We start from the raw sequence: 26,877 nt of genomic DNA on the forward strand, positions 1-26,877 counted from the left end.
AGTGGGGTAGTTTAACCTCCTCAAGTATTCACTGATCTTTAAGTTAAACATTTAATTACATGATAATTACTTATTCTATTTTCTAAGTTCAGGCTAGTTCAAGCAATGCAATTAGTGAGACCGCATTCATGTTTTACAGTGAAGAAGCAAGAACAAGAGGAAAGCATGCAAACCTGCATCTGAAAAAAAACAAACCTAGTTAAAGGGCACCATTGAGGAAAAAGGAATCATTTGCCTTTTGAGAACATGCTGTTTTAGTGTAGTGTAGCACTGTAAATCAATAATGCGGAACAGTAGGCTACTTATTGCCAGTTTTACAGCATCTGTTTTTTTCCATCTCTTTCATCCTTTCATTTTTGCTTTTTTCAGTCTCTTCCTCCCCTTCCACTGTTTTTCTGCATCTTTTGTTGTACTATACATATGCAGCATGCTAGAGCTGCGGTAATTGGGTAATGTAGTTTGAGTGCCTACACAGCCAGGACCCTTACAAAGGAGACATTAATACTGGCAGTTTCAGAGATAGGATGGGCGGCAGGTTCTATATTGGGCGGCATTATGCAGTTTTCCCAGGATAATAGCGCACACACTAGAGCAGTTTCCATTACAGTTTGGGGTGGAGGCTGTGGAATTAATGAAGGCCGGTTCAGAGGGGGAAAGTGTATCAGGTTTATAGGACTGAGCAGAAAAGACGTGTCAATGGGCCTTTGTCCCGGGCCTGGCCCAGCTGTGTGATGGGAACCTGAAAGTGAATTTTCCTCAGAGAGTTCCCAGCTGTTTTGAAAAGCGCACCTCCGAACCGGGGCTGACGTCAGCGCGGGCTGCGTCCCAGGCTCCGTGTGAATGCGCACTTTATTTCCAGCGCTTCCTCTCCCTCCGCTGCTCCTGCCGCCCTTAACTGGGCGGGGGGAGGATTGGGGGGGGGGCAGCGAGTACAAGGGATGGCTGTCCACACACGCTAGCCTGACAGTGGGAAAACACACAGCCGTTTCTCCGCGTGATTTCGGCAAATAATGAAATCTCGACAAAAAAAAAGCCCGAAATGAGTGAATCATTTAGAAATGAAGTTAAACAATTTCTTAATTACGGTGTATTAAATCGTTAGCTTACAGTGCCGTGCAAACATTCAACTTGAATGCAGCTCATGCCTACAGTAATTTTTTTGAGAGAATGGTGGTCGTCGGTAACTGGTTTAATTGCTGGCAGAACACAGAGACCAGTGACCATTTTGGGAGGGAAAGAGGAGGAGTGCTGAACTCTGTGAAGCTGTGATTTAAGCAATGGCAGCTACAGTATGTTTTCTCTAGAGTAGAATAATTAGATATATTATTAGGTGTAACAGTCATTTGCCATTCATTTAAAAATAGTACATATTTATACCTGCACAGGAAGCAATGTTTTCATTAAGCACACAGAATACACTTACACCGAGTCCTGGGTCAGCACTAGATTTGAAAAGGTACAAGATACGCTAGGTCCATTCGCTTGGTCCGTTAAAGTCTCTAACCCTGCTCACCAGGTAATAGCCGGGGTCACTGCTGTGTTCCCCACCTGACACGATGAGGCAACAGCACGTGCAGAGACAACAAACAGGTTGTGGCTCCACTTGTCATTGTATACGCTCCCCCCTCCCCCCATCCCCCATGCTTTTAATTCCATCTCCACAGTCACAAACACTCGTTAAACCAGATTAATTCCACAAGAGGATTACGCTCTATGGTAAATAATAAAAGGAACAGAGATGAAAAAATGACATAAAGGGATTAATGATTTCGGTTTGACTCCAGAAATAGCAGGCTAATCCAGGTGTAAGTCATGTAGAGAAGTGATCAGTGATCTGCAGCAAAGCTTTTGTTCCAGTCTCTCTCAGACAAATGAATTCCCCTCTGTGGGCTGATGGGGGCGCTCTGTTTCTGTTATGAGAACATGTAGCTGTCTTGCCTAATGCACACACCATGGTCCCAAATGCATCAATCTTTATGGACTGCTTTTATGATGGTGCTGGCCCCTCTAGTGACAGAAAGTCAAAGGACATACAGACCAATGGCATTTTAAAATGCATATAATGCATGTACATTTTGGTGGGGGCAGGCCAAACATTCTGGAGGACCATCATTTAATTACATTGTTAACAAAAGCTCAAGTTAAACTTAGCTTAACTGCTCGTTTCAATGTCCCATTGTGCCTCTGAGTATAAATAGAGCAATGCGACTCATGGTTCCTGTGACAAGCAACTTTGAGCTATTTCCTACTGTGGCTGTGTCATGATGGAGAGAATGGTTGATTAGGAGAAGTCATCGGTTTCCTGTGGGTTTTAGAAGAATGGACATTATTGCCTTTACAAACTACCAAAGACTTCACAGTCTTCTATAACAAAATAAGCTTATGTAGTCCCCCCACCACGAAAGGTGGAGTGTACACATATCTCTTCAGTCATGGGTGGACTCTACAGAGAGGAACTCATCTGGATTAGGGCTTTACAGACTCCTGACCATGAATAGTTTGCTGTAATAATCAGTCAGGTGAACTTCAACTTCTCATAAAAAATATTTAAAAATGGAATGTTTCAGTGCATCTCCATGGTAACTGATAGAAATGATTACCTTGTATTCACAACATTTTGACCATGATCTCTGTGACAAATTTACTTCACAGCACACACACACACACACACAGACACTTTCCTGCACAAAATAAATGGAACAAATTCACGCAACATGAATACAATGAACCCTAAATCAGCCCAGTAAAATCAAATTGAGATCTACTACAGCAGGCGGACTTCCTTAAACCACACAGCACAGCCACTTGGCATCAAGTGTCCTCTACTGTTATCAGCTCATCCTCGAGTGGTCGAAGGCTCTGCCCAGGCAGAAATAATCAAATAAAGAGTCACGTCACACATGCTTTTATCAACTCGTCCTGGGGTGACTGAGGGAGTGCACTGCTCAGGCAGAAATAATCAAATAAAGAGTGGCCTTTCACACTAATAAAAAGCTTCCTGCCACAGAAGGGTACATGTTTAATCAGTCCTCTGTGGTCCACTGCGGCTCAGAGAGCTTTGGGTCCTGCTGCTGCAAACACTAAACTGGAATCTAGTAGTGGACACTTGACTTCACCCAGTGCTAGCCACAGAAATACAACACGATCTCACACGCACAGACAGACAGACACGGACACACACGGACACACACACACACACACACTAGCATTTGCAAGTATGCTCTTACAAGCACCTACATGCATGTCCATGTTCATACGTGCAGGTACTTTTTCACACACATGCATGTCCATGTTCATACGTGCAGGTACTTTTTCACATACATGCATGTCCATGCTCATACGTGCAGGTACTTTTTCACACACATGCATGTCCATGTTCATACGTGCAGGTACTTTTTCACATACATGCATGTCCATGCTCATACTGCAGGTACTTTTACACACATTCTTGTACATGTTCATACGTGCAGGTACTTTTCAACACATGCATGTCCATGTTCATACGTCGGGAAACTTTTTCACCACATTCTTGTACATGTTCATACGTGCAGGTACTTTTTCACCTACATGCATGTCCATGTTCATACGTGCAGGTACTTTTTCACACACATGCATGTCCATGCTCATACGTGCAGGTACTTTTTCACACACATGCATGTCCATGTTCATACGTGCAGGTACTTTTTCACATACATGCATGTCCATGCTCATACGTGCAGGTACTTTTTCACACACATTCTTGTACATGTTCATACGTGCAGGTACTTTTTCACACACATTCTTGTACATGTTCATACGTGCAGGTACTTTTTCACACACATGCATGTCCATGTTCATACGTGCAGGTACTTTTTCACACACATGCATGTCCATGTTCATACGTGCAGGTACTTTTTCACACACATGCATGTCCATGTTCATACGTGCAGGTACTTTTTCACACACATGCATGTACGTGCACAAATTAGCGCACTCACACATTCACACAGATAGATGAGGCCAGCCTCTCTATCTGCCGCAGAAATTCAATGGCAACTAATCATTACCATTTCATGTTTTGAAAACTGTTTTCAAACAAGCAATCAAAGTCCTTCTCCATAATTAGCAGAAACAGCCGTCCTTTTGTCCCACTCAGATAAATCAGATCCCTTTCCCCTCGGAACAAAACCTGTCTGCAGTGTTTATTGTGCGGCAGAGACAGGCTTGACTGGAAACACACTCACACAAACCTTCTGAAGCAGAAAAAAAACACACACAACAGCTTGTCAGTAACCAAACGCCTCTAATGTTTCTGTCATCTGCCAGCAGTTTAACAGGAGCAGAGCGCTCGGCCCCCACACTTCTCCTTCCAGCCATTCGGAGGGAGAGAGAATCACAGAGGGAAAATCTGCTCTCCCTCTCCAGAGAGTGGCAGATTCCAGCCGGTTAAGGTCCACACTAAATAGCTACAGCTTGTCCGCGTCGTCCCAGACCTGCCCAGCTCGGGGATCTGCATAGTAATAATTAATTCTCTGATATACGGGTTGGAAGAGCCTGATTGGACGGGGTCTTGAAGATGGTGCTTATGTTAAAGCGCCCTGTTGAATCTGTGCACGGCACATTAAACTGATGTTGCTGTCAGGTCATGTTACATCACCTCTTTAGCAGGGAGGGCAACTGGAACAGACAAGCAAGCAGTGGAATGAAATATTTAACTCTTTGCATTTAAAGGCACAAAACTCCCTTCGCTCAGGCTAACTAGCACATAGCAGAATGAACCTGCACCACCTGGTGGGGGGCGGAGCAGGAGCCACGCCTCCTGTCTCACGTCAGGGCGGATGTGTTAAGTTTGCTTTTTCACCCGTGAACATGCTCTTGTTCCTGTGAATGGGCAACAGTTTATCTGCAGCAGTGACCCACGTGCTGCTCTCATGCTGGTCTTTTCAGAATGTTTTATTTCACATCTTCAGTTCTCATTAATGTGATCTATTCCTTGGCGCGCAGTGGGGGGTGGGGGCACGGGGTGTGAGGAATATCGGTGATGACCTCTCCCCAACACCAATCTGTTCTATGAGGTCAATAGGGGGGCTAAACAGCGACATCACTGTCTTTTCTGTATGGTATGGGTGCGGCCTCGGCGTTTCATGAGTACTGATGTCACAGTGGTCTGGGTAGGGCCCTACCATTTAGTGTGTCATGGTGTTTCAGTGACTTGGGTAGGATATTGGCGGGGCCTGTGTGTTTTGTGTATAATGATGTCACAGTGATATGGGTGGGGCCTGGGTGTTTTGTGTGTATTGATGCCACAGTGGTATGGGTGGGGCCTGGGTGATTTGTGTATATTGATGTCACAGTGCTCTTGTAGTGACAGCTTCCCTCCTCTCCCTTTGACCTTCAGGTCTCCTCTCTGTGGCAACAGTGAAGCTTAATCAATAGAGTGGAAGTGACATTTCACACTAAATCAAATTATATGGAAATGAAGGCAAATAGGAGGCCTGCACTAAGTGCTGTTCAGATTAACACTCAGGTCATCGCCACAGAAGCACCTACCCAGAATCCCTGGCATGCTGGTCTTCACACCCTGGGTAGGTGGAAAATCTGCTACGCACACAAAGCCAGCTGAATCTCCCCCTGTGTTCAATCACCTCACCTCTTCCGTTTTACCAGTCCCTCTCTCCTCTTTGCTTATGTCTCATTTATCAAAGTGAATGTGGAAAACAGAGCCTATTGAGATCAATAGGCTGCTGCTCATAAAGTGACGCTAAAGGTGGGGGGGGGGGGGTGAACAGCTGTTTTTCTTGTACACTAGAACATATGCTTAGGCACACACATGCACACATTCAGTACATACAGCATATGTACACATGCATACACGCAAACACACAAACACACACAGTATTGGTGTTAAGGACCTAGATGCTCATTGCAGTAATAGGGGAGCAGGGGTGGGGCATTGGTTACACCCTGCTGCACTTCAACGTCCTTCCACAAAAAACAAGCCTTTTTTCCCATTGCATTGACATTGCATGTATATTAATTCATGAGCTCCCAGGGCTCCGTGCGCTGCCCCGGCTCTAATTAAGGTTGCAGGGTCAGGGCCAACCTGAGGAATAAATCACCAGGGTTACGCGCACAGCGAGCGGTGACAGCGGGGATACGGCCTCGGTCTCTGCGGCGCTAAACAGGCCCGTTCGCAGACCACGGGCTGCAGCGAGATTTCTGCTCCAGCCAGAACGGACGGCCTGCTTGAGCTGCCGATTGCTGAGTCAACACCGGTGGGACCGCATCTCACCTTGGAGAATGAGAGTCGGGCGGTATCGCTGAGAATGAACGCTTCATTTTCACATTATTACATTTTCCTGATTGATTTTACATTATACATTTTATTGACTTTACATTGTACAAACTTTACAGAAAACCACGCCATAATATTGTGAAAATAAAATGTGACACTAACAGAAATTTTTGAGTTGAGGAAGAGTCTCTGTTTGATTAAGAGCACATCACAAAGGAACTGAGCTAAGGCACTAAAGGGAGAGTATGCTTCAAATGTGAAATATTTGTTCTCTCTAATTATTGCCCCCTATTCATTCAGAATAATCATTTATTCATTTATAAATAGATTCAAAGCCAGCACATCGCTTTATGAACTAAAATGCAGAAGTTGCAAAGAGGGGTTGGAGTTACAGTTTGTATGTGTGACACCACAAGGCTGGCCTCCAAAATAGACCACTGAGAGAGAGATGATTATTTTTTTTCTTGATGAAAAGATAACAAAAATAACAAAAATAGTGGCATTGAAAATAATTATTTTCTTTCGAAAAAGTTACTCGAGTAAGTCTTAACATAAATAAGCACTCCAGATTTCTCCAATAAAATTAATTAGCTGGACTTAAACTTGGACTTCTAAGTGCCTCTACTTTATCTTCTCAATTATACAGTGCTACAGGTTCAACAGAGACAGCAGTGGAGGCGAGACTCTGACAAAACTTCCTGCATATCTTCAAATAGGGGAAATAACATTATTTGTTACACAGTCCATAAAGGCAACAGGTGTTTTTGGCAGGAATATAATGATACATTTGTTATGTGCTCTGCTGAGCGCTGCTGCACAAAAAAGCTTTCAGGCTTTCAGTGTAGGACTTTCTCGTCTCCAGAATATTTTGTGGTGTGTTGTTGACCTTTCCTGGATCGAATATATGCACACCCACGTTCTTATTAGAGGGCAGGGAGGCCACCACGTGAATAAATAATGCTAACAATGCTGTAAAGATAGCCGAATGATACTATCACACTACAGGCCAATAATTTTAATTGCAAAGCCTAATGTTAATGAACAATGGCTGATAGAAAGCTTCTCTGGTTTTAAATACTGCTTTAATGTTACACTACAATTGCAGTCACATTTGTGAGTTAATTGTAATGTCTTACAGTACATCAAGTTTTCCCGAGTTTTTATAACTATAATTATTTTAGCTTTAAATGGCTTCACCATTTAAATGGCTTTCCCAATTACTGACTGAGGTGTTTGTATAAATATTATCACTTCCCTTTGGTGACACAAGACGCAGCTTGCATTTTAATTTTAAAGTTAAGGGGGGACAGGGAGAACTAAATTTAAACTCAAATTGATAATATTTCACCACAGATTTTTCTACAGTGCTTTAACCACTTGGATGGTTCTGAAAGCTGAAGAGAGATATATAATATGAATTTTAACAAATACAATTGATTCATCAGTTCAAAAAGCATTGTCTCGGTGGATAGGGGCCGAGGTTTGGGGGGGGGGGGGGGGTTGGGGGCAATGAGTGAATGATGGGTCAGGATGATTTTCACTGGTCATGAAAACTATGGCAGGCATTAAATAGGGTGATTCCACTCATGCAGTAACAAAGTGGCTGATCTATCAGTTAATTAACAAATCTCTCTCTCTCTCTCTCCCTCTCTCCCTCCCTCCTTCCCTCCCAGATATCACCCAATGGTGACTACCAACCACAGGCCACACACATTCCAGTCCTTCCCTGCTCTACTTCATCTACTAGTGACCACTCACCACTGCTAGTGAATGCTGACCACAGGACAAAGAGCCCCCCCCCCCCTTCCAACCAAGTGACTGCTGACCACACAGGACAGCCAGCACACTGACGAGGTGGGGAGGGGAATAATAAACACAACAAAAGAAATGGAGATGGAAAGGCAGCCAAAGTAAGAACATTCATTAAAACCCATCAGATTGTCTTCCTGTCCGATCATCCAGCATCAAAACCATCTGCAATCTAGAGGGGAACTACAAAGTGCATCCTGGGGCCGACAGAAGGAGGTTTTGATCAGACTAATTAAAAGCCATTTTGTTTTAAACAAACAGACACAACTCTAATTGGCTCTTTTCCATAAGAAAGGGGAAATGTTGAAAGTAAAAGCACGCACAGGGAAGATCAGAGAGAGGCTCTCAGACAGGAGCGTGCTCAGTGCGAACACACAGCCTGGTGATGAGTGAACACTCCTGTAGCCACCACACACACACATATACATGCATGCACACACATCATATTCACTGTACACACATACAGTACACACACACGCACACACAGACACACATGCACACACACTCATGCACACATACAGTACAAACACCCACACACACACACACACACACATACATACATGCATGCACACACATCATATTTACTGTACACTCATACAGTACACACACACGCATGCACAAACACACACACGCACACATACAATACACACACACAAGCTACAGATATAATATTGTTCACATAATGACAGTACTAACGACAGTGTTAAAGGCACTAGCTTGGATATTCGGCATGCTGTATTATGCAGTTGTGTTAAAAGGTGCTGTACGCTATCAAACGATTCCTGATGTAAAACATAAACTGTGCACAGTATCCAGGGTCTCTTCACTTTGACCAAACCCAAGAGGAAAAGTATTTCTTTCTGAAAGGAAAAACCATATTCAGTGCATCTGAACAATGCTTTCAAAAAAAACAAAAAACAAACATGTTCGGGAATTCCAGCTTTTTGCCATTGGATCAGAGAACTGATTTTCTGAAGGCTTTAGCAGAGTGGGAGAAGGTGATGTTGTGTTTCCCTGACATGCTGAGTGCTGTTGATCTCTAAGTGCCCTCTTCCTGTTTTTCATACGGACCCTCAGGGCTCCACAGAGACCTGCCGCCGGAGACCAAAACCATCACCCTCCGCAGCCCCGCCCCCGAGGGCCCACTGCAGTTGGACTGAAACGCGGCGGCAAAAATTCTCCCTCTCCTCTGCTTCGCTCTCCGGTGACACACGTGTTAAAAGCGGATATAAGGCTGCTTAAGGAAGTGACACAAGTGCTGTTTCTAAAAAGGGTGACAGACAAGGTCAAGGGAGTCCCAACCTTTTTGTGTCTCCAGGCTCAGGCACAATCTTTCCTATTCTCAATATATTCTGTCAGAATTTTCAGGCTAGCATTAAACAATAATCTATGAAAGAGCCGATTAGCAGCTTGGTTTGGAAACGGTTCCCCTTTTGCCTAAATCAAACAGCATTGTAGGTAGTAATTCAAATCCATAGACAGGGCCAGAATAGAGAGAATGTCTGCAGCTAGTGTAGGTATGGGCAGTGTCAATGTGAGGTGTTAATGTGCATTCTAGGCATACTGTCCAGCAAAACACTATGAGCAACTCGAACGCATGATCAAAAAATATGTTCTTTTAATTTTAGTCAGCTGGAAATACACAATTAAATTACTTATTAAATATAAACTAACATACTAAATATTTAAATATAACATCAATCATTTCAACGGATTGGTTTTTGAATGAAAACCTCAGGGGGAAACGATGCAATGCAATAATACCTTCTACTGCAATGTAATGTCCTTTTCCCCTTATGTTACAATAGATAAATGATGGTAGTTTATGGCTTTTCACAAGAACAAGTAATAGACATTGTTTAGATGCAAGATGCACTGAATCAATTACAGCAACTGTAAAGCAAAACGGCAGAATTAAGTGCTGTAACACTTCTGCCATCTTGTAATTTTTTTCTGCAAAAATATTAAATGATTGAATAGAGTCCAATATAAATGTAACATTAGATAAAAAGTAATATTACAGTCAAAATGTAAAGTTTTTGGTTGACAAGTGAGCACGCACAGTTTGTCTGGTACCATAAATTAACACAAATGAGGAAATCACACTATGCTGGATTAGTTTCAAATGAGCAAATAGTAACATACTGCCTGTGCTTTGGCTTTTCTTATCATATCTGTTGCCATTAAAACTGGGCCTACTGGGCCACTGAAAGACAAGCAGCCATGTTTGAGGAGATAGCTCAATATTATCTGACTTGCAGATTTTCATGGATCATTCCCATGAACCCCAGGCCTGCTACTCCTGGTCAAGGTGATGTCGCCTTTATGAGTCATATCAGCCCAATATCTTCGCAACATGTCTGCAAAAATGCCACCAACACATGCATGTAATTAACTAGGTACACACACATACACACACACACACAGACACACATACACGTACACGTGCACACCTACACACACACATATACACACATACACATACACACAGACACACACACACAGACACACATACATGTACACGTGCACACCCACACACACACAAACACACATACACATACACACACACACACACAAACAGAAGAACAGCAGGAAAACAAAACTGAATACAGCAGATGTGTTGAAATGGTCTAGAAGTCCTTGGGAATGACACTAACATCCAAATGTTTTCCTTTGTCTCCATCACACAGGAGAGTGAAATGACAAAATTGCAAAAATGCTAAAACAAATCTAAACATGGGCACCCAATATATTACACTGCACTCAGCTCGAGTGAATGAAACTGAATACAAATAGTCCATTATTTATATGATCATAATACAACGACGGACTCAATTCAAATAGAAACAACAATATTAGACACACATACAGAGAATACAGTGGGATGCCTAAAGACAAAATGATCTGAAAATTCAATCTTTTCAATAGACGGCAGACGTCATTATGTGCAGAGTTATGCAGGATTGAGAGACAATGAATGGCTCATGACAAAGAGAATGGCTCTTGTGTTAGATCTGAGGCATTGAATCTGTCCATGAGGGGAAGCGCTGAGGATGCAATCACTGTGCTGCACCAGGTAAATGCAGCCTGATATTCAAAGGGGGGGCGTACGAAAAGGCGGCCATTGTTCGGCACCGCACAAAGCACAGGACATCTGCAGCTCACATGGGGTTCAGCCGCATGGATCATAACAAGCCTCCACAACTGTCCTTCACAGCATTTCACTTTAAAATCAACCTTTGGGAGTACTACGATGTTTCAATTTAAGTTCAGGTTTTCGATTGTCATATCTAAAAATATATTTTAGACACGTACAGAAGTTTCTGATGACCAGCCAGGTTATAAAATATCCTTTGTTGCACACAAAAACTGTTTAGGCCAATGAAAAACATGCACTAAAACTGAAATAATTTTTTTTTAAACTTCAGAAAGTTCTTCAAATCGCTTTAAAATAGAATGTGATTATACTTCCACAAAATTTACTTAGTTCTATTTAGTAGCTGATGAGAGGCTCCTACCAAGTCTGAGTAATAATTTAATACATTGTAACTCATGCCTAAATCTGAATTTTTAAAATAGTTTTTATAAGGATGACAGATTCCATTCAGAACTGAAACCATGACCTTTAGTTCCAGGTTCTAGTGCCTTAATCATTGTGGTAAATGCCACCCCATGATTTTTACCTCGGTCACTGATAGAAAAGCAGGGTTGTGTCAGAATGTGACACTCTTATCTATCTACCTGCTTTTCAGAGTGTCTCTCCGTGCACAGGATAAAATACATAAAATAATTATATAAACTGCGGATGGATTTGTCAAACCTGGGAAAAGTATCGTCTATGGGACATGGAAAAAAATATTTTGACTATGACAACTTCTGGGGAGCTATGCATACTTTCCCTATACGTTCCTGTCATTTTTTTTTTCCAGAATATACTTTTCAAGAGGGGAACTGCATGAGGAGACCTAATACTGTATTTGTAACTGAACATTTTTGTTAATGTTTAATGTGAATGCTGATAGTATAAGAAAATAAATACTTGGGTGGCATAACATAGTGCCTGTTGACATTTTTGTTGAAAATGATGTATGTATTTGAACCCACTCTTTCTTCACCCAAATTTATTTGCACCAAGTGGGCTAAACAAAGCAAAATTTTATTGAGACAGTGATGGGTGTTATGAAGACGTCCTGAAGGAGCTGTGTTGGTCTCAGTTTCATAATGCTGTGTATTCTGGGGGATATGCAGGCAGAAAGATCCGACAGGTCAGATCTGACATTCATTAACAGTAAGCTATATGTCAAATGCATTATACAATCTGGGTGTCCGTATGTATGTGTGTGTGTGTGCACGAGTGCCTGCATGCATGCATTTGTGTGTGTACGCCTGTGTATGTGTGCATGCGTGTGTGTGAGAGAGAGAGAGAAAGAGAGAGAGAGTAATATCAGAAAGAGTAACACAGAGGGAGAGAAATCACAAAGGATTTTTAGCTTATATGATGTATTATTAATACAATTTTATGAGGACCCTTAAATTTGGAGAAAATCACATCAAGCAGATTAATGAGGTAAATGTAATGATCTGAGATGATCAAAGGCAATCGGTGTTGAACCAGCAGAGCCACCAATTAGTAAAATCAGCCCAGGAAGGGACTGAAATACATGCCACGGAAGCTGATGAAAAGACGAGGTCAGAGAGAATGTACTCATTTTCTAAATGAAGCCACTCTGTGATGTGGTGAGACAATACCATGTGCTGGTGCAGGAACTGGTGGGGGGGAGGGGGCGGGGGCATTTAGGACTCCTCCTGGAATTCCTGTCTGAGTCGCACACGGGACTGCTGCAGGCAGGGCCAATTGTGGCAAAGAAGGAGAAGATATCTACTGTGTGTTTTCATTACGGTGTTTACATCTGTACCGTGTGCTCTTAATCCAGTAGAATTAAGAAATATACTTCTGAGGTTATGGCATGCGCCAAAGACAGTGACTCTATCTCTTGATTGTGTTTGCCGTGCCTGTAATTACACTTCTGATTAAACGGAAGACAAAACACTCACTGGGCGATCTTTGCCTCGTGACCCGCAAGGATTCGGAAGCGTTTATCTCGGGGAAGATCCGCTTTTTTATCCGTTAGTTAATTAGAGGTGAGTCAGCTAACCATTCGGCATTCTCCATACTCATTTTCCATTTATCAGCGAACTGATCAATCAAACAGATTAGAAGCTTGTGCTCATCTTAAAAGGGGCCTTAATGCTCCTATAACATGCCAGTCCTGACTGCTAGGAATACCTATTGCCCCAGCATACATCATAGGTACTTGGAAGTGAATTATGATGTCATTCTGCTGTAATGTTTTGGCAGTGCTGTTTAATCATTGAACGTAAGCACATCACACTCTGGTTAGGCAACGATCAGAGAGGAACGCTGCATGAGAAAGTTAACCGCTAGCAGAAGAGTTCCAGATCAATAAGTCCTGTAAATACAGCTGGTGGCACCACTGTGAAATTGTGCTAAAACTCTTGATGTTCTACAGTTCTTTGTTTTGACAAATGTTAAGTTGAAAGGGTACAAACATTAATTGCAGGCATATTATAAGATCAACTAATACAAAAGGGGGGAGGGGGGTGGGTGGGGCTTTACAGGGGATCCTGATAAATGAAAGCTACCTGGAAATTTCATGAACAGCGTGTAACATGTATCAGTTAATTTTGCATTAAAAAATAAATCATTCAACATGGTGGGGGAAAAAAATATAGAAGAGAAATTAAATAGCTAAATGGCTAATGCAGCTGACACCTGAATGTACATTCCGATGCTGAAAACGTGTGACTGCACAGATTTCAAAGGAAACAAGTTCAGGAAGAGCGCAAATTACAGATGCTAAAATAGTCATTAATATAATTGCATTTTCCATTTAATCCAGAAAAGGCACGAGCAGGAGATATGACAGCATCTTTCTTTATTGTTTATGGCCAAGGAAAGTTCTTCTTTCTGACAAATGAATCTGCATGGATGAAAATCTTTTACATTGTGAAAGGAATATACTTAAAATTATGATCGATGATTAGCGATCAGTGGACTAAGAATTTAAAATGTTACATTGGTTGAAATGATTCTGCAACTCCCAGATTTAGATGGAATCTGACTGATGTAGTTTGTTTAAACAAAGCAAACATGCATAATTATATAAAGATAAAGTGCTTTGTTAAACAGGTACTATGGTCCAATTGTTCACATGAAGGCATATGTGGTAGTAAGGCAGGGAAGAACATGTGGGGTAAACAATGTGTGGTAATGAGTAGTGTGTGGGACTGTTATAGTGAATCATACAGTATGTGGGGTTGTTGTGTGTGAGGTTGTGGTAATGATAGTGGGTCTGTGGAACCTAGTTATACGTGGGTTGCAGTAATGACACAGGTGTGTGGTTGCAATAATGAGACGTTGGGGTTTGGGTAATGAGTTGTGTGTGGGGTTTTTGTAATTAGTTTGTGGGTCAGTGGTAGTGAGCACTGATTGAAGCTAAATGTCAGGCTTCAGTTAGACTTTACCATAGAGGCCTGAACGGTCTAGCATGCACCACTCAAACACGGCACAGAAGATACTGCTCTCTGTGCTCTCTTCACATTGTCTGGTGGAGGCAGGTGCATCTGACATCACACATACATTCTAATCTTATACAAACATGGATGCTACTGCTGACATCACACATAGAAGAGATCCTTTGCATTTTCCTCAGCTAGTATGACTGATGAACCTTGTGTGTTAAACAAGCGGGCGTGATGGCAGGAAAGCTACTGTATGAAATTGGATTAGGCAAAAGTAAAAGCAGCAGCACTCTCAGAAAAGTGAACTGTTCTTATACAAGCATCCCCACCTTCACCCTTGAATAGTTCACATAGACCAATCAGAGACTGAAGTTGTTGCTGTCTCACAAATATAACCAATGAGCAAGCAGAATACCTCAGACAGGCCAATTAAAGACTGAGACATCTGTCCATCCAACACAGTCAATAAAAATAAAGAACATTTCACAGAGACCAGTCAGAAATTGAGACTGCGGTTGGATTCACACACACACACATACACACATACACACACATACACACATACACACGCACACGCACACGCACACACACACACACACACACACACATAACATATCACATGCTTGATCACACCTGGGAAATAAATAGCACAACAGCTTTTTGGGTTGCTAGACTGCTGTGCAGAGAACTGTACTGAACTAATGGACAAGAGTTATATGGAGAATTTGTCTTATCTGAGAGCAAGGCAACAGCAAAGAGACAGAACAATTTTTTTTCCACTTTTCTAAAACACAAAACAGCACAGCCACAGACCTGCCTCTACATTTCTATTCACTCTACTAGGTGTAGGAGAAAGTGGGGGGGTGAGGGCTAGGAGAGGACCTTGGCGAAAGTGGGGAGAGATAGGGTTGGGTTGCCTTTATCATCATGTTGCCTGTAATATTAAGTTTCCTTAACACATCTCTGGACTACATCAACACCCACTGAATACCCCTTCTTGTCCAAAATAGTTATCATTCATAGTCCACATTCAGATAATGTGGACTATGAATTAATACAGTACTGATACTGATGCTCCAAGCATCATCTGAGGCGCCTCTGGCCAATGCCACAATTGGCAAGGGTGATCAAGGTAAGTAGTTTATATTTTGCTGGACCTAATCCAATCTGCATTGCTTCCACCAAGCCAAAGTCGGGTGCATGTTCGTACTATGGAACCATACCGGCAGCCACACAAGCTGTCACGATATAATTGGTCAATGATTCACATGAAAGTATACACTTTCATTGACCAAAGGTTTTATAGTGACACAGGCCTGGACTGTATGAGTCAGGTTCACTACCTGATTGGGCTTAGTTAAAATGATGTATGGGGACAATGTTTTTGATTCTTGATGGAAAGGACCTTTCTTCAATGGCTGAGATTCAAACTGTGTTTAATGGGTCAACAGGCATTGAAGTTTGCGCATGTTTGTGAGTCCTGACTGTTTGTAAGTACACAAAAATATGTGCATGTGTGTGCATCCCCATGCATGTGTACATGTGCATATGTCTACATGTGTTTGTGTGTATGCATGTTTGTATGTATGTGTGTGCATGTGTGTGTGTGCGTGTGTGTGTGTATCCTTGAATCCATGTTTCCCTGTCTCTCGGCATGGCTGTAAATCATTCCCTGATTCTATACAGAACACTACACTGACTCTTTTTTTTTACTTTTAGAATTTTGGCCGGTTAACCTACTTAAATAACTGCACATATTTATTAGAATAACTGACACTGCTTTAGACCCTTCACAGTGGAACTGAGTTAAATAGAACAAGTGATTTATCTATAATGAAAAGCAGAAAATTGAGGGAACAAGCAAAAAAAAATTTCACGAGTTAATATTACATAATTTAATAAAAACAATCAAATGTTGATTGCATCATTCAGTAGGGAATTTAAAGGACAGTTCAAAACCAAATGCAACAAGTCCAGTAACTCACTCTGTAAACAATGCGTTTGCTATCTCTTAAAAACCATGTTGTAGCTCTAAATTAATAAATAGACCCACCAGTTAACTTGGTATAAATTAAACAGTCATCCAACATCATGAATCAACAACGTATGACTCCAAAACGGGTTAAATGGACTCTTTCAGAGTAAAATGTATTGTATCAGTTTACTTAATACTGAATATTTTACTGTGCAGTTCTAACAGGCCTCTGCTGGAAGATAAAACACACAATACAGTATGGTATGACAGCAGGCAATTCAGTATTTTTGTGAAATTATCATGTTTTTGTTCTGCTTATAATGAACTATGCAATATGACTACCTCTTCATGTAACAGCAATGCACCTCAGTGTCAGTGTATTGCAACTGACAAACTGTCATTCTAAAACAGTGCTGTAGGCCAAAGGTCTTCAAGCCTTTGCCACATAATTGTAAAAAGATACGTAAAAAAGACTGCAGTTTCCAAGAACTTCGCATTTAGTAGTGAGAGCTTGATTCAATAATAGCCAAAGCTGTAGCTATCACAGTTCGTCGTTACTGCTCGGAAACGTGTGATAGCCTACACCACTGCTTGAACCTGGCCAGAATTGCACCAAACAAGAGTCCAATTTATCACTGTGTTCCAAGTTAATGTAACCTAAATGTTTTTATTTTTTATGAACACTAATTTCTGAGTAATAAAGAATTTCATTCACTTTTTATCTGTGTTATTCAGTTGTAGACTTCGGTGAAAACAGCCAAGTACAGTGTACGCCGCTAAGCTCTGTCAACTCATTACCTCTCCAAGTGATATTGCCGTGATATTGAATTCACATTTTAAACACCAAACTCTTCATCTGTAAGGCAAGGCAAGGCATTACCCGACTAAGGTACAGATTACACAAACGCCGAGTTGAGTTTAAATGTAAGATACACAGGAACACAAAACAATGGGTTGTCGGACTAACATCTGGAGCATTACGCCAAGGCCAAATGTGTCAGGAATGCAGACTTTTATCAAAAACAAAAACTAATTATAGCAAAAACTCGCGAAGCAAACTTAAACACGATAATGTAGCAATAATAGCATATAGTTGCAATAATGCATTTTATGCCATTTGAATAACTTCATTTTTATCGAATACTCTGTAAGTATAAAATATAACAAATAGTCAATATTAAAGAAGAGCAGTAGGCTACACAATCTAAAAGGTCGCGGAAAATTACACAAAAGTTGCTTAAATATGTGTCAGCGAATCAAAGAGATAATCTACATAATAACTGGCAGCCATGTGAAAGCCACTGTTGTCGTCTATTACTACCGCGTAATGTGTTTACTGGTCGAGGAAAAAACCCTTAAACATTTTTTCCGTCAGGGAAAACTGACGCAACTCGAGAGCCTATTGAACGGGTACTCCCGTTTGTCTACATCACACAGATCTACCAAAGAAACAGAAGGATCGGCGACTGTACTGTAGGTTGTCTAGTGCTTGTTATAATCCCCTGTGGGTACTAAGTCTGGAGAATCTGAGGGGGAAATCGGTTTGCAGAGAGCGGCTAGCCTCGCGGGGCGCACAGCCTGCACCGAAGTCTATCTGTGGAGGCAGCTGGCGCGTGCACCGACGAGACACGAGCCAGTGCTGCCCTCCGTGTACATGCTCTGTGATCTTACAAAAACAATATTCACCGTACTTAAAACTTAAAGATGCTTTCAGACACTTACCAAACCTTGTTGATGGCTTCTTCTACCTGTTTCATTAGATAATAACCAAAACGATACGGTGAGAGGGAAACAGGTCGGGTTTTTTTTCTGTTGATTTGTGTTGCTGTCAAGGACGAGGTGAAATCCCTGCGCTGGTCATCAGGCGGCTTCAGACACAAACAACAACGGGAGAGCAAATTACAAAAGGCAAAGACTAGGGGGAGGAGAACTCAATTTATTTCATAGTGTTCAAAAGGGCTCTCAGCCAAGAACTGTTGCCTTGGGTTCAGGGCTCTTCGTTTTGGTGTAATTTGTGGCAAACATTCCTATCTTAGCTTTATATAGCCTATCCTTCTTGGAACCTCGTGTGTGCTCCCAGTTCACCGGATTTTCCGTCCTCCGCCTTGTGAGATGTAAAAGGCGATCGGTAACGGGGCTGTGTTAAGCTAAATTCAAAAGCTGTAAAAGCAAAATGCACCTTTCACGGTACAGTACCTTGGTGGCGCCACGAAAAACGAAGAAATCTCTATTGGACTCAACCGCGAGCTTCTGTTCCAGAGTTACTTCAAATACTTTTCTCCCTCGCGCATAGAGAGAGCGCGAGGTGAGGAACAAATGTGTCAAATAACGGGACGTCTAAATGGAGTGACCGCATAGGTCAAGTTTGACACACTTTATTATTCATTCGCCTCTGTCCTCAGCTGCTCTTGAACGCCTCTTAACTACCGACTAATCAGAGCGCTGTCCACGGAGGCAATCCCCCAGGTGTTGCTTTTACAGCACATATGAAGCGCGGCTCTTCTGAAATGTCAAGTGCAATAACTGGGATGTCATCCCGAATTCCCCTTTCCCTTGTCAGCGTTTAACTCCCTAACTGTGTGCGGTACATATGTTGTTCGTTTAATCTACTGTGAAATAAGTAAAAAGTGATGCACGTTGTATGAACGTCGCCTTGCTACCTGCGCCTAGAGCCGGCAGCTCCGTGAGGTGTCCAGGTGTTAATCTCGGCTCGTGCACGCCTGTCTACATAATTAGAACGCAGCAGTCAGGACTGTTTTCCCCACGCGACAGTAACGGCTTGTTTGTTTTAATTCACCTGTCACATGTGCAGAGCCTCCTCAGCTCACCAAGACAGAGACTTAACTCAGACGTCTCTATCGCGCTGTTCATTTATGACACTATATGCGCGTGTTTATCTCAAACATGTTTAACCTGAAAACAACATTGCTATGCTACCCCATGTGAGATGGATCAAAAGTGCATTTCAATGGAATATTCAGCGATATTTTGCTGCAATTGCCAACGCTGACGCTCTAATTCTAAAATAACACAACTCAATTGAAGATTAAAGCAAGACGTTCACACACAAACACACGCACACACACACACACACACACACACACACACAGACAAGAAGCTCATGAATATATTAATATTATATTAAAGGATATTCAGTGTCGTGTTTGTAGTTAATTTAACGTGATAACGGTAACAGCATTCGTGTGTTTCAAACGTACATCTTAAATGCTTTGTAATAATGTTAAGATAATACAGAAATTGAATGTACACGTATATATTTATTAAACATAGATATATTGGTGCATAATGAAGGCTGAATAAATTTAGACTTAAACTAAGGTGTGCATAGAGCAGACCACTCATGTTATTCATTCCCATTTAGGCCCTTTGATGTTTTTATTAGCCTATTCAAACATTTACTATGACCTATGTAATTCATTCACATAATGAGCAGAGTACTGAAAATGTAATGTAATCCATTATTTGACATATGGGGGGGGGGGGGCTTATAGGCTGTATTGAATAATAAAGGATTGTAACATTTTCAGTTGGTTTTCTCTCTCTTGTCTTACCAAAAAAACTTTTTGCTTACAATAGTTCATGTATAATTGCCAATACTGAGTGGTTTCAAATTCATCAAGACGTATTTTATTATACAAAAACAAAGATAACGTAATTCCCCTGACAGAAGTGTGCTCATTTTCTAATTTGGACTAGTACTTTCTCTTCTGCAGTGGCATGTCATTTACATCTCAATTGGCACACCTACCATTTCTGATCTTTTAAAATGTGTAAAGTTAATATATAGGTTTTTCCCCCCCAAAAGTGTATAAGAAATAGCCTTACATGAAAAAAAAGCCAAATTAGTATATAATAAAAAAAATACAATTAAATATTGCTTTAATATGCTACGGAATTCCTGTTTTATTGTTATTATTATTATTATTATTATTATTATTATTATTATTATTTTTGCACATTTAACCCTTCAGCTCCATACTATTTAGGCTATTTCTGGTTTTACAACAGGCATGTAGCCAATTATAAGTGTAAATAACGCATAAAGAATAAATATAACTATTTAAAAGTGATTCTAATTGAAAATATATTATTGTCATGTTTATACCAAATCATGTAAACCGTGTTTGTGTTGGACACAGTGAATTGATCAGATGTGAAATCTGGTGTCTGCATGCTGTCCGCGTGCATTTCTCTACATCACGTCACATACACTTGTCACAACAACGGCAGCTTGTTGGGGAGCCTGACAAGCGCACACGCGCGCACACACACACACACACAGACGTCATATAGTTATAGCGCTGGCTTATAAATGGGGTAAAGGGAGTAAAGCTATATGAGTACATTTTTGGTTCAGTCAGACCTCTCAAATCACCATTTACTTGTCATTTGCTTTTATTCATATATTCATATCACATATAAAATCAATTAAAATATATAGGCTACAGCCTATGACAAAAATCTGCTCAGCAACCTCTTCTAGACCCCGACAAGTAGATATCCTCACCCGGCAGAGCTTTGGCGGGTGTACTAATATCCTTACTTCAGCCTACAGACTGGGCGACAAGACAGCTTAACGGACACCGGGACGAGCGCAAAGATACATCCAGGTCTCCTGTTACTGTTCCACGCGTCACTGGTAGAAATAAATGTTCTCAAACAAAGAACATGGCACAATTCTTATGATTTGCTGGTCATTTTGGTCACGAAATCGTGTTTAGTGGGCAAGCCGATAGTCTATTCTGTTAGCATTGCTATTGATTTGTTTGTTTGTTTTGTGTCAGGGCATGTGTGATTGTTGAAAGGAATTCATATCAAAAAATTTTCATTTCATTCCCAGAATAATGCTTTGCTTTGTTGTGTTTTGCTTATTTACGTTAGTAAACAGTAGGCTATTTACCTTAGTAACAACACACCTTGTTTTTATTTTGTGTTTTAGAAAGTCTTGTAGATTCTTAGTGCTCAAGAAATTAGACTGGCAAAAAATAAAAATCTAATCTCATAATTTATGTTACATGCATTTTTTTCAATGTCATTTAAAAACAGTGTTGTTTACTCTAGTTTATGTAGCGAGTGCTATAACAGGCAGTTATTCATTTAACGTGCATTTCGTTTATCTGTTTAATCGGTAACAGAAGAACAATGTAGGCTATACATTACGTCTTATATGATAAAATGCTATAAAATATTTTTGTTGATATAATTTATTTTATTTTAAAAAGTCATGTTACTTCTTCGAATTGATATTCATAACGTATTTATATCGAATCATATAATAAGGTTTATAGTCTGCAATTATCAGTTTTTACTCCAGAATGTATTTATTTGCAGATGTGTTCATTTACACGTCTTACACTTAAAAAAATCTATTTAAACTTGTTTCCAGTTAATGTTTTATGTTCATTTTCAATTTTATTAACTAGGAAAAAACCGCTCACGTTGATAAAATAACCCCCACCCCCCTCTTTACTTTACTGGTACCTCACTTAATTCATCTGATGCAAAAAATTTGTCTGGAAATAAAATTTATGAACGTTCAAAACATAAATCGAGAAATCTGTGCCACGCGCAAGTCCGCGAAGCTACCGAACGGAATACAAAGAACTCTTACGAGAGCCATCGTAGGCGAGGGACGCAGCCGCCCTCTAGCGACGGTACAGATCAATAGCAGAACAATCGAACTATGCGTTTTAGTTTATCCCTATCCAATATCCAAGCAGCAAACTTAGTGCGTAATGGGCACTCGACTATCTTTTTGATATATATCAAATGTGTGTGTCAGTGTCTGCTTTTTTTCTTCTTTAGTAGGATGTTTGTGGTTAAAATCTCAAGGCCAAAACACTGTTAAAAACATTTCCCCAAGAAACAACTGCCATACTGTAAATAAGACACGAAACTAAACGTGGTATGGTTATTTGTTCTCATTCAATCGCTCCGATTTTCTAAATGTATCTTTTGTTTTTTATTGTTGGTCTATATCGAGCCCTTGCATGGGCTATAGTTTTCTACAGTCATATGCACGCGCTTTCAACATTTAAATTACAATTACTGAAGTATAACACCCCGCCCCCAAAAAGTTTATGTCTCTACTATTGTCTTTCACTTTTAAATTATTACATTGGCGGGGACATCTCAGCGACCTACAATTTCTTGTCCACGCTGGTAGCATTTATGCAGTCCATTACTGGGCTAGTCAAGATATGAAATCTTAAGAATGAAAAACGGTGTGCAGTTTCTCTGAAACGGCAAGTGACATCATTTTGGCAGTTATTTTAACGAAATTTGGATGTGAAGAACATGACCACACAGCCACTGGAGCAGAAAGGAGAGGACGAGGTAACAGAGCCTAAATAACCGCAAAATCACAACTTGCGTGAGATGAGATGCCTTACTGTTGTTTCTTTGTTCCTTTGCATGTAGGTTCCTAGGTCCTACTTAACGCTTCTGCAATCAGCACATACACAATACATTACCAAGTGATGTTTCATTATGGCATTTCAGCGGAATACTGAACTATGCGGTTGTTCCAATGCCCTTTTCCCAGACTCTCATCATTAGTAAACTAAGAACAGGAGTTGTGGGCGCGTGAAGAATGTCCTGCACAGTGCGCCACAGCAAATGTAGGGCAGGTGGAGAAACCAGGCCAGAGGCGGACACGGTATCGCTCTAAGTTTTGAACTAGGCCTACTCCATTAACGTGGAGTATTGCATCAAAGTATTCATTGAAATACAAAAATAATTTGTATTATATTGGACATTTAAACTGACTAAATAAATCAGTTTTCACGTCTTAAAACGTGTGTGTGTGTGATTTTTGTACGTAATCATGTTGTTTGGCTAGCCCACAATGTGGTATGATTACGTGTAATAGGCTCTTTGTGATTCACAGAGAAAGAGTGATCCAAAACTGTAAATAGTGTGAGTGATCCGGATTCGCCAAGCGATAATTCGGACAGTCGGTAAACGGTGTTTACAAACCTTTACCATTCCCAATTATTTTGTTGGTAGCTTATCTGAGTTACGAGATGCTGTTCTAAGTGGAAGACGGAGACGGACAGAAGGACGAGCAGTCAGCAAGACAGCCTGTTCGAGTTCCTTCTGCTGAAGAACTGGTTGGTGTCTTCACGGAGCGATTCTACCATCAGCCTCCGAGGACTCTTAAACTGTTACTGAAAATCTCCTCCGAAAACTCGGGGGTTTTTTTCAGAACTGATACAAAATTTATTTTTTAAGCGCGCGGTCGATGTGCATACTTTTAAAGCATAATGAATATAGTATTCATTATACAATGAAAACAGATGTTTTCTCGTTTCCTAAAACTAAAAGACAAAGTATTAGCGCATTTAATTTTGAAGTCAAGGCTTTAACGCTGGTAATACTGATTTAGATTGGATCGCATTATTGTAGTCTACTTATTTTCAAAAATAAACCTAACTTGGAAGTTCTGGATTAGGTTAATAATTAAAATAGATGCGGAAATGTTATGTTTCAGGTCATAAACAGAGAGGGCTGTTAATTTAGTGAGCAAGATCGCACAATGATTCATTATCGAAATATTTCAGATGAGATGACTTGTAAAAACCTGTGAGCGTTCTGTAGAGAAAGCATAATTGCAGATACTCCCCATCTGCTAATATTAACCACGGAGACGTTTAATAGGCAAATGTATACCCTCAGCATATCTCTCTCCTTTACAGATGACTGTTTTAGAATGTTTTGAGAAAATATTTCTAAATCAATTATTTATCAATGCGCAAACGCACGCACGCACGCACACACCATTGAAGTCATAATTGAATCAGCCTATGTACAGCAGCAGTATAGGGTATGGCAGAACACCCAGTGAGAGGTAGAAGCACATAACGATTTAGCGTCAGGGAGTGTGACAGTATAAACCATGCATAGTAGTAGTATGGAGTGTAGGAGTAGATTATAGACCTCTTAGTGCCTACAGGCCTTTGACACAAGTCTAATTTTACATAACACAGTTTGTTCTGTCACACTCCCCGTGGTTACACCACTTCATTTCCTGCACTGCCACAATTCCTAATATTACCCTACTACTACTCTACTGATACACATTCCAAATGGAATTCCTTGTCTATGGTTGCAAGGAATATGTAGATAAGCCATCTATACTATTACTATACTATTCTACTCACATTCCTTGTGATGTGACACTAATCAAGGTTGTGCTACAGCTACACATTCGCTGTAATGCCACAATCTGTAATATTATATTACTGCTACTCCCTGCACTGCCACAGTTACTGTAATGCTACCCCACTGCTAGATAAGGGTTATACTGCCACAATAGTTAATGTTACTGTAATGTCGCATAACTACTGTGCATTGTCTCTACTGCCAAACTCCCTTCTAAATTTTGCATCTTTTATTTTATTTCTCTTGTGAGTAATTGCACTTGGTGCTATATTCTTGCTCAAAATAGCTTGATTTCGTTGTCCAAAACTTCCATAGTGTGTTTATGCTGATACACACTACCTGGAATGAGAGGAGCAGGAAGCATCAGTAAAAAGCAAAGGAGGTATACATAACAGGAATCGACGGGCACAGTTAGAGGAGTGGGAGGTCACCATAGGTGGAGTAAGAACTGTCAGTGACAGGAACAGGAGGTGTGCCTGTAAAGGAATGGAAGGTCTCAACTGGAGGAACAAAGAGCCACATTGGGGGGTGTAGGAGGTTACAGTGATAACTGCAGGAGGCACCACAAGGAACAGGATGTTACAGTGACAGGAAGTGCAGTTGTCAAGATAGGAAATTGGAGCTAACTGTGGAAGGAGCAGGAGGTGTTTGGAACAGAGGGTCACAGAGGGAGGAGCAGGAGGGTCACTGTAACAGGATCAGAAGGCGTTAGTGACAGGGACAGAGGGTTGCAGTGGGAGGGGCAGGAGGTCCTGTGTCACACTTCGGCCTCACAGTGCAGAACAGGAGCTTTTAAAAACGGAGGGAGTGGAAAGCTCCAGCAGATTGTGTGAGAATTGTCTTTAATCCCCATAAGCACTATGACGGCAGCTGCTGGGTACAGATGGGGGGGTGGGGGTGGGCAATGACCCTCTTCTGAAAAAGAACAGCATCGCCTCTGTGGACTGAACACAGTAGCAGAAAGAAAAAAACACAAATACATATATATTATCCTAGAGCTGGGCTGTTATTCAAGTACAGGCCCATAACACACATAGACACAAACACACACCAACACACACTCACACGACCACACATAAGCATGTACATACACTGTAATGAAGGATTGTGTGTTCTCTAACTTCTGGTTTGCATTCTGTTTACAACCAGAGATGAGGCTTACAAGTTGTCCAAGATGTTATCCTTTAATTAGTATATCCTTTATTCATTCAGTGAGAAGTAAGTGCACAAGTGCATCAACAGTTAGAACTCCTCTCTTATCCAACATGTAAGATATATTTATTCAATTTCATTCGTTAATTATTATCAACGATATCACTTCAATTGCCAAATTCATTGAAAGGCAGAGTAGCCTGTTTCAGCAACCTTTATCAAAAGGTACAATTCACAACCAGGTTAAAATGAACAGATTTTTAAAATTACAACAAGTAGTCAACACCTAATCTGAAGATTGAGATTCACTTACCTTAACAAACAATGAAGGTTGCAGACACAGAGTTAAAGTCACAAAAGAAATGAATGAAAGAAGATACTAAACTACTGCTTGTCTCTGCCAAGGTAATCCCAAAACAATGCCAATAGTACCAAAATTCCACAACCAACAGAATGCAGAATATTCTATTAAGACCAGTCATTAAATGTAGAATGCCAGACATAGATGGAAGACTCAGACACCAACTCCCAACTAGAAAAATCCCCAAAAAAGTCAAGGCCAAATTCTATGTAGGCTTAAGAGGGGGAGGGATACTCCCTCTTCTCCTGGCCCATGCACACCTAATGATCAGGGGAGTATACAATAAATACTTGATGTCTTCCCTTATATATTATGATTGGTTCATGTCAAACTACAATAAAACATAATCTTTTTAAGCTTATGAGGACATTAACCCTCTCATGGTGAGAATTAATATGACAATAAATATTATGGATTTTAAGATCTTTTTGGGAACGGCAGCTTTGGCTACATTGTGAAACCAAAATGTATTAAAAAATACTGTTTAATATAAGCAGAGAATCTTTAATTTGACCACATGTGAACGGTTTGATTACAAATTTAAAATTGTGCCAAGATCAAGAAAAAAAAAACATTATG

At 40.8% G+C, this 26,877-nt stretch overlaps 1 protein-coding gene across 5 annotated transcripts in view; it reads right to left on the minus strand.

Annotated features, from left to right (window-relative positions):
- sox5 (SRY-box transcription factor 5) overlaps positions 1 to 18,502 on the minus strand; it is a 174,345-nt gene extending 155,843 nt beyond the window's left edge. For 2 of the 5 annotated variants that reach the window (XR_010331213.1, XM_064343192.1), the window contains exon 1: positions 18,324 to 18,500. Coding sequence is in view for 4 of the 5 variants with exons in the window: in XM_064343192.1 (XP_064199262.1) it covers positions 18,324 to 18,358 (35 nt within the window). In the remaining variant the exon portion in view is untranslated. Of the gene's footprint in view, positions 1 to 18,323 lie in introns of all 5 variants that reach the window. The other 3 variants (XM_064343195.1, XM_064343194.1, XM_064343197.1) reach the window with 3 other exon arrangements.
- Between the last annotated feature and the right edge of the window lie 8,375 nt (positions 18,503 to 26,877).

Source organism: Anguilla rostrata, chromosome 7 (genome assembly GCF_018555375.3).
Source record: "Anguilla rostrata isolate EN2019 chromosome 7, ASM1855537v3, whole genome shotgun sequence".
Taxonomy (NCBI): Eukaryota; Metazoa; Chordata; class Actinopteri; order Anguilliformes; family Anguillidae; genus Anguilla; species Anguilla rostrata.